Source organism: Oreochromis aureus, linkage group 19, assembly GCF_013358895.1.
Source record: "Oreochromis aureus strain Israel breed Guangdong linkage group 19, ZZ_aureus, whole genome shotgun sequence".
NCBI classification, from domain to species: domain Eukaryota; kingdom Metazoa; phylum Chordata; class Actinopteri; order Cichliformes; family Cichlidae; genus Oreochromis; species Oreochromis aureus.
Window position 1 is genome coordinate 28,518,083 of NC_052960.1, and position 9,844 is coordinate 28,527,926.

General features: G+C 40.1%; 1 protein-coding gene across 2 annotated transcripts in view; it reads right to left on the reverse strand.

Annotated features, from left to right (window-relative positions):
- Positions 1–9,844, reverse strand: part of syne3 (spectrin repeat containing, nuclear envelope family member 3) — a 53,512-nt gene that overhangs the window by 36,618 nt on the left and 7,050 nt on the right. For both annotated transcript variants that reach the window (XM_039602936.1, XM_031753188.2), the window contains exons 5-8: positions 8,869–9,024; positions 7,838–8,197; positions 2,186–2,322; positions 717–891 (exon numbers count right to left, since the gene is read on the reverse strand). In XM_039602936.1, the coding sequence (XP_039458870.1) occupies positions 717–891; positions 2,186–2,322; positions 7,838–8,197; positions 8,869–9,024 (828 nt within the window). The remainder of the gene's footprint in view (positions 1–716; positions 892–2,185; positions 2,323–7,837; positions 8,198–8,868; positions 9,025–9,844) is intronic.

The window sequence follows — 9,844 nt, forward strand, 5'->3', positions numbered from 1 at the left end:
ATGTACAAGCTGGCCACAATGGGTGAAACTGGGAACCCATGCCACACCTGTTTCTGCCTGTAGTACTGGTCCTTGTATGTGAAATATGTAGAATGAAGACAGAGTTTCAAGAGCAAGCACACTCAGTTGGTGTTGAGAGTGGTTCTGTTGCTGAGGTTGGGGTCGCCCTGTAATCTGTTACAAACTACTTTCACTGCTTCAGTGACTGGAACAAGTGAAGAGAGATGTAACATCGCCATTGATTCATCTCCCTCCATATTGACATCTCTTACCTTCTCAACAAAATCCAAGGTGTTCTGGATGTAGTGTTCAAAGGTACCTACCAATGGGTTCGTAGCCAGAAACTTTGAGATGTTATTATGCAACTAAAAACGCTACATCCAGATGAACAGAATCAACTTTTTGGGAAAAGGTTCTGGCCTGCATGCCTTTTCTCAGGGTGCTAAGATTTTCCTACAATCTGAAGACACGCATGTCAGGTTAAAGAGCTGATTCTACATTGGCAGCAGATGTTGACAGCAATTTTTGAAAGCCAATCTAACCTGCTAACCTGTATGATTGTGTCTGCTCTGTTTGTGTTAAGCTAGTATTAAAGTTTTTCTTAGCTGCACTAAACAATTCAAATTTGCAGGGGTTAACATACACAAATTTAAAAGGTGAAGAATTTTTCTATGAATGAGCAAAAAGTCTTTCTAAAGATAATGCATTTGTTTTACCTCAATCTTCTGGACTAACATGGCAACATGGGAGAAGTCTGTGACCTCAGCAGAAGCTTCCAACACGTGAGAAACCGTATCTTTCCATTGGTCGTAGACCAGTAGCGGGTCTTGGAGGATGTTTCTCAGTCCCAACTCGGACTCTGAACACAGTCTAGTTGCTCGACATTTCACACTGAAACAAAACACATAAGAAATTTACGACTACAATTTGCAGAGAAGTTTCCAGAAGCCTAAGCTGTTATGATTTATCCCTGCAGTAAATAAATTGACAGTAAAACTTTGGAGCTAATAAGTTCCACATTCCTGCTGGTGTTTTCCATCCATCCATGCACTCACACAGCACTTTAAAACAACCACATCTGACACAAAGTGCTGTACATTGGAACTAAATAATAAAAAGAAATAGGACATAAATAAAAAATAAATTAAAAAAAGATTTTAAAAAAACTGAAAGAAAAAGTCTCATTGGAGCAGAAAGCCAAAGGGGAGAAAAAGGGTTTTAAGACAAGTTTTAAAGGTGGGAAAGCGAACAATGAATGCAATACAAACACTGGATACAGAAAGCTGGATAACTGACATAGGGATGTGGCTGCACTGACTGACAGGAGTCTGCTAGGCCTCATCAACTACACTGAGTCATTAAACTAGACATGTTCACAGTGTGTGTGCACCTGGTGCCTTTTGGAGTATGTTTAACTGATTACCTGACCAATGCTATGGCTTTCTATGTGATATAGACCAGAGGTCCCCAACCCCCGGGCCGGTAGTGGGCCGTGAGAGTTGAGGCTTGGGTTTAAAATTCATGGTTTTCAGGGTTTTTATCATTTTTATAGTTAATTCGGTTTCCCTGGTTATGAATAAATCTTTTTTTTTTGTACCGGTACTTGTTTTATTTTGTTGAATTTATCCGCAACACCTTAAAGGCATCCGTGAAAATATTGTTGGACATTAAACCGGTCCATGGCGCAAAAAAGGTTGTGGACCGCTGATACAGACCATCCCAGAAGTTTGTGTTTCAGTGTTTTTTTAAACTGTGACTTAGCAGTAATTAGCAGATATATGTTTGTGCACCCATGCAATTTAGGAAATTAAATGTAGGATTTCACTGGGCTGTTTTTTTTTTTTTTTTTAAATAGGCTGCTCTGTGCGTTTCTGTGCCTCAGCAAAGTTTAATATAACTATACACAGTATTTATAATGTAACATACCTGCATTTATAAAGTGTAAGCAAACATTATTCAGATTATTATATTATATTTTCAACAGAAGATTTATTATAGCACAACATTCTCATTTGGATAACGATAGTAATCTAAGGAAAGTAAAATGATTAATTTCACTAAATGATTAGCCATTATGGGGCCTTATGATCCACAAATTTATGGCTTGTTATAGTTAGGATATTTTTTGTTTTGTTTTGGGGTTTTTTAAAAAAACAACAAAAAAAACAAGCTCCCTAGCACATACCTTTGATGTTCTTTAACAACAGCCAAGACATCATGAGAAAGGTGACGCGAGTCCTCTGAGAACCTGAAGAGCTCCCTGAGCTGAGCCTTGAGCAGTTCCACCTGGGATTCTTCCCCTGCTAAAGTATTCCTCACACCCTGAAACACACAACAGAATATAAACAATACAAGGAGAGTACAAGTAGCAACTCCCACAAAAACTAACCGAACCCCAACACTCACTGAGCTATTATATAATCCTGCACCTTCATCAATTCAGAGGTTAACTAAAGGCAATCATCTTCCTAGTTGTAACTCCTAGCTGAAATACAAAATACTAAAACCTTACAACTTACAGAGGGTAAACAACGAGTACCCTGAATCACTGATACAAGGCAGGATACATTAATGGTTTCATGTTGTTTATACCAAATTTTGACCCTACCACCTGAATGTTGTAGCAGATTTAGAGTTTAATAAGATTACCCAACGTTTGTCCAATACTTTACTGTCTAATATTGGTGAGCCTGTGTGAATTGTAGCTTCCTGTTCTTAGATGAACCTGGTGTGGTCTTCCACAGCTGTAGCCCATCTGCCTGAAGGTTGGATGTGCTGTGTGCGCTTCTGCATACCTTCTGTGAGTTTTCTACTGCCTTCAAGCATTCTGGCGACAAGACATTTTCACCCAGACAACTGCCACTGATATTTTCTCTTTTAAAGACCATTCTCTGTAAACTCTAGAGATAGCTGCGTGTCAGGCACGTGCAGAGGGGGGGGCTGGAGGGGCTTGAGCACCCACCCCTTTCCTGATGGGTGCCCAGAGTGCCCTTTTGTTGAGGCAACTTTTAAATTTTTTTTATTTATCTTTTTTTTTTAATGTGTGTGTGCGTGCGGAGTCCTGTCTGTGCCCCTCAACAATAATATTTAACTATTTAATCACAGTTTTGCTAAATAAAAGGATCTGGCTTGCATCAGTCACATGATCACTATTAACCAATGATCGCCCTTGACAGCAGAATGTGCTGGTTACAAGCCGGGAACAAGCTCATAAAGAGCACGCGCATTTTTAGTGGTCCGGAGCTGTAGGAGAAACACAAATTAACTCAGAGACAGACTGATGCGACAAAACCAGTAAGTAGGTGTACAGCGCACACTGTAGTCTACAGCACACAGGAGTATTAGCTTATCACGTACACGTTGGTAAGCTGTCTTGTTGCAACTGACGAACTGAAACAAGAGCGTGCCGTGTGTGTAACAGCGCGACAAACCTGTCCTTTTATTAACTGCACAAGTAGTGCTGGTCATAGCTGCTGGCTGACTGTGTAAGGCTGTCATGGGTCTGTAGCTCTGTCCACCGTTTTAGGGAACATATTTAGTTTTAAAGTAAGTTACAGGGCTTTTCCTGCCTTTCTGGAGGGCTTATATTTCACTAAAAACGATCTAATATGCATGTCCACATAATTATGGATTATTATAATTATAATATTTAAAAAACATACGCTGTATTTTAAAGAACATACATTAAGACACAGATTATATTAGATTTATATTTTAAAATGCTGATTTTACAGCAGTAAAATTATTGTATCTCTACAGTTTAAAAATGTAATAAGCTTTCTCCCTGCACAGAGTGGATAGTGAAACAAATGGAATCATCATAAATACATTATTTCATATTTATTACTTTTTTCCCTCATTGCTTTATTATTGTAGCTCTAGTAATAAATAATAAGGGAAGGATTCTGGATCAGCTCCATGATGCCCATAGTATATACAGTATTCTGAAGGTCTAAAATGTCCCTGTGCGTGCATGTGTGTGTTTTATTTATATGGATTTTTTTAAAATTAGTACTCATGATATAACATTGTCCAGACATGGCTGGTAAGGACATGAGGAGGAAACAGTAGGAGCTGTGTGAGGCTACTAAAGGCAGTGGATCCCTCAGCAGCTGGATTACAAAGAGCACAGGTAACATTAACACATGTACCAGTTGTTGGAGAGGTATTCCAGTATAAAAATAATAATAAGCACAACTGGAGTGTTTTGCTTCTATAACATTTTTCTGTCATCATTTTATTATAGATTAAGTGCAAGAATTGTTAGGTGTGGATAATTAAATTATAGTTTATTGCAAAAGCAAGTTGTGCCTTGTTCTCAGATAGACAGCAAGTGGAGAGTGTTATATGAGATGAGGGGATGGAAGGAAGAAGAGAAGCAGAGTGATTCACGGGCAGAGCCGAGTTTATTTCTCACAGTTTTCTGTTGCCTTATGGTTCCAAGCGCATTTTGTTATGTTCTTTGCATTTTGTTATTATCTCACGACACTTGTTTAATCAGCTACCATCTCTCCTATGAACTTTTTAATGTCTACAGTCTCAGATCAACACAGCCCTGCCTTCCAGCACTATCAGTAGCAGAAGCAGCAGAAACCCCTCAACAGCAACATTGTACCCATCAGGTAAAACATAGGCTACGTTTGCTTTGCCTTGTCGCCACCTCACAATAGTGATATAGTATGATGCGATCCCATATTAGATTCTTGATGAATGTGTGTTGTTGTTATTCAGCCTGGTTCGATGTGCCCCTTTTTAACTTTGAGCACCCGCCCCTTTAAACGTCTCTGCACGGCCCTGCTGCATGTGTTTGCGTTGTCGAGCAGTTGAGCAGTTGAACAGTAGTACCTAATGACAGTGAGTATCTATTGCAAGCTCTTGACTTTCAACTCGTCCCTAGTGGGGTGTCACACAGGCAATATGGTTCAATAAACAGCACTATGTAAAAGCTTTGAGTCATTTTCATTTCATTATATCTCTGTGGATACACAAAGGTAACACAGCATTTCCAAGGGTCAAAACTGGAGTGAGAATTCTCATCAAGAAATTCAAAGAAAGCCACAGAGTGCAGAACAAGCCTGGCAGAGGTAAGAAGCAAGAAACAAAACTAATCAGAGACACGTATACAGATTTTAAAATGAGTAAATGACCTAGCCAAGTTGGGAACTGTAATATCAAAGAAAACAACCCCTAGAGCATTGCACAGGAATGGACTATAAGCTGCAAACTAAGAAAAATTCCAGAGAGACACTTTCAAAACAGACTGAAGTATGCTTAGAACAACCTGGATAAAAGATTATACATACTGGAAGCATCCTTTGGTCAGATGAGACTAAACTAGAACTCTCTTTGGACAAAGAGGCTCTGCTTACGTTTGGATAAAGAAAGAAGAGGCATACGACCCAAACAACACAGTGAAACACAGTGGAGGGAGTACTATGCTGAGGGGATGCAGCATACATGATACCTCCATAACAAAGCCCAAGGCCCATACCAGAAGACCATAAACTCTGGAGCAGTGTGAGAGATTTGCTAAACAAAAGAACGGGCTAAGTTTGCTCAGGAAGCATGTGTGACAGTTGCTGAAGAACACAAAAGAATGACCCCAGGATGTTATTCAACATTCAAAGCTCTTCTTTGTTGCTGTGTTTGGGATTACAGTCATGCTCAACAATAAAGTCCTGCCAATTAGACACTATTCAGATGCCATGGTTGATGAAAACCTTGTGGTACTTTTTTGAATTTATAATTTCATCAATTTTACAAAGATATCCAACAAACATGCAGCCTTGAGCCATGACAGAGTGTTTTACAGATGATTGGCGACACTCACTGTGTACCTCTCTCCCATACACATGACAATAATTTGAACCAAAATTTTCCAATTTGGGTTTATCACTCAATGCCTGTCACCATGGATTTTCAATGCAGTTTTCATATAATTTGGCAGACCTGTGATTTTGTCCCCAGTTCCCTAGCTTAAGTATGGCTCCTTGACTGCCACCCCTCCTGAGTCTGGGAATGAACTTGATCCTACTATCTTTTCTCTTGACCTTAAGAAAAAAAAAAGGCACCTCCCAGTGCTACCCCTCAGACTCCTAGTAGATATCACCTATGGTATTAATTTCAAAATCTTATGTCAACTTGTTCTTAAGTTATGGCATTCACAAGACCTTCAGAAAACCTGACCTCTGAGATTTTTACTAGACACACCTATGGTATCAATTTGAAGTTCCTACATCACCTAGTTCTCAAATGACCACATTCACACTATTACTGTCTTTAATGTCACTGGAAGCTAGTATTCTGAGTATTTCACATTTCTATCCATTACCACAGTGGGAAAACATATCTACCAGGCAGATAAACATGAGGTATTACAATTCATTTGACATCTTTAACTATATAGGCAACACGGTGGTGCACACTGCTGCCTCACAGCAAGAAGGTACTGAGTTTGACTCCACCAGAGGCTGGAGCTTTCAGTGTGGAGTTTGTGTGTTCTCCCCGTGTTTCCGTCTGTTCTCTCCAGGTACTCCAGCATTCTCCCACAGTCCAAAGACATGCAATTAGTGGGTTTAGGTTAACTGGTAATTATGCTTATAGGTGTGAGTGTCTGTCTATCTGTGTTAGCCCTGCGACAGACTGACGACCAGTCCAGGGTGTACCCTGCCTTTGGCCCTATGGTAGCTAGGATAGGCTCTAGCTCACCCTGATAAGATTGCTTCAAGGTGAGACGATTATACAGATGAGTGCACCAGATCGTCTGGCATTCCAGACACACCTAACAAAAGCCACCCCACAGGTACAGAGCTTGTCTACAAAAAAATAAATCTGGCAGTGTATATAGGAACACAGAGAGAACTAATAATGTGACTGAGACACCTCTCTGAGGAATCCAGTGTCTGCCCTCAAGTAATGCAGCCCAAGTTAAAGAATCCAGTTAAGCGGAATTCCAATGACCAACCAATAACCAACTCCCCCTTCGCTTGCATGCAAGCGAAGGGGGAGTTGGAGTGGATCTGAGATTCTTTCTGGAAAAGCAGCTGAATAGTAAAAGGGACCACAACAACAGCAACATGGCCAGTGAGCCAGACAGTTATTAAACACAAGGCGCAAGGTAGGGGCTAAATTACAGCTAGTTGGTAAGCAGTGATGGTCTGATTCAGAATGATACTGTTCTCTCAGACAGGTACAACAAAATAAAAACAAAAACAGTCTGAAGTGATTCATCAAATATACTTGGGTGGCTGTTAATGTACCCGCTGACCTACTCAATACAAAGAAATAGCCAAAAATAAGGCAGCCAACCAGCAGACCTAAAAATAAACCTCAAAGGACCCTTAAAGTGTGGCTGAAGGTCAGTGATTGCTCTTGGAAACATTTTTGTCTCTCTTACAGGGTTTGTTCAACTTCTTCTGGAGCACAATATATGGGAAGTTGTACCACAACCCCCCCAAAGATAACAGTAGACGTTGCACTTCAAATAGAACAAAATTCTGGAGTTTCCACATGGCAATTATAACTGAATATGTATGTAACATAAGTACATTTTTCATTTTTAAGACCCAATATGTAGGCATGTACACTGCCCTGTGCAAAATTTGTTACCCTGAATCATACACTGGCCACTTAAACTGGAAACTAAACCAAGCTTTCTTTTATTGTTTATATCAGGATATTTCAGACAGTATACAAATCAATCATCAGCACATTAAAAGAACTGCAGACACTTGGTTACAGAAACGGCAGGAAAAGAAGAGGTAGGACTTTCCTGTATTTATCTACATCTCCACTACCCTTTACGGTATAACACTGCTGATATGGTTAATAAACCTACCGTGTATTTCGTCCACTGGCCAACCATTTGCTCTTCAGTGTGGTCAATGCGATCCCTGCAGTCCTGGGTCTCCTCCAGCTCCTGGTCCAGACCTTTGAACAGCTCTCTGAGGCGGCCGATATCGTCTCCCAGCCGCTGGCACCGGGCCATGTACTGACTGTGAGTATCCAGGCTGGAGCGGAGGCCTTCATCTGCCTTGCAAAGACCCTCCCTCAGTCTCTGCCAGCCCAGCCTCAGTTCCTCTGCCTCTTCAACCACTACCTCGACTCCTGCAGGAGAGGTATTGGGCCTGAGGCTTTCCACCATACCTTCAATATCAAGCAGGGCCTTCTCTTCACAGGCCACACTGTCATCCAGAGCCTGAAACAGGTAAGAGACGAAACACTACATGATGGCTGGTGCAAAGATATACAACAACCTACCAAGGTAACTCAAATTTTTAGACCTCAAATTCAAAAATGTGCACCTCTTGACCTTTTTCAGTCCAGAAGCTTTGAATCACTCTGTAAAAGCCTAATTACTGTGTGTCTTATAACTTATGACTGACAATGACTGTTAACCAGCAACCCAGCTCTCATCTGGAACAATAATCTAAAATCTAATCTAAGGCAAACATAGCAGCAGAAACGCTCTAGATGTGCACAAGAACACAATCCTGAATGTGAGGTCAGCCAAATTTAAATCAGAAAAGGTTTCTGATTTTAGAGCCCCAGAAATGTTAGATCAACTCGCCTATGTCAGACAAATGTTTCAAATTTAAAGTCTACCAAGAATTCATGTGTAAAGAAGTTAGTAAGATTTGGTCACACTGGTAGGTTTGGAGTGAAATACTTTTATCTGTGATCCAATCACCCTGGGCTCATGTAACTTCCAGGTAGGAAAAGGGACTGAAATTGTTCAGCAAATGCATGCGTTTGTTAAATGGCTGAGAAAATGTATACACAGTCCAGAATCACCTTGTTCTATGTTTTCTGCTACTTAAAGCAATACAGGCTATCAGTAAGGAAATCAGTTCAGTTTCAGGGTCTCACTTTTAATGCTTTGAGTTTTTCCTCAGCTGTGTCTTTCCTCCCCACCACTTCAGTTAGTTCCTTTGTTTTTGAAAGCAGCCAGGACTGGAACCTCTGAACACAACCTTGGTATGTCTGGTGCTCCTCACAGATCTTCTGAAGCAGTGAAAGACGTTCCTAGCACAGCGGGAAATATATCTCTTGGTAATTTTTAGCATTGCACTGTTCAAAACAAACGAACATCTTTCAGAACATATCTTACACCACATTTGGGTGTCTGAGTGAGAAGCCTGAATATGAATTTGTATTCTTCTGTGAGACCTTCTGCTGAAATAAAAAAGACAAGAAAATTGCTAACAACCGCTTCCAAGTAAGAGAGGCTTCCAGGGAATATAATCTCATTAAAAAAAATAACAGTTTTATTTAAATCAGATGTTTCCCATTTGTAGTTAAAAATACAGCACTGCAAGCAGACTGATCTGTTCAGCTTATAAAAGCAGTGTGTGGGAAAATGTGACTGATATTTTAAAGAGCTATTTGAAAAGGGAGAGAGGAAGAATAGTGTCACTGTGTGACACAACAGCCTGCATGTGTTTGGTCTTACTGACTAATCCAACAGTGTCTTCACTAATCATGTAAATTATTCAGTCAATAAACTTGCAGTCCCTGGATCTGATTACAGGTGCATAGCATAAATATCACCACATATTTTCATCCTTCATTTTCACACTTCTCTAACATTTTCAATATGAGATAATATTTAATTCAATTAATTATGGTAGCAATGCAGCCTTGATGTTGAGTTAAGTCAATAAAGATAATTAATCATCACTGAAACTATTTGTTGATGCAAACTCTGTATGTTTTGTTACTTGTGCAGTGCGGTGAGATACCTTATTTCAGTTATTCAGTTTTTCTCTCTATTTACTGATATAAATAGCAGCAGGTGACTATAGTCTGCTGCATAGTGGTTACTGCCTCCCCAAACAATCGCCCT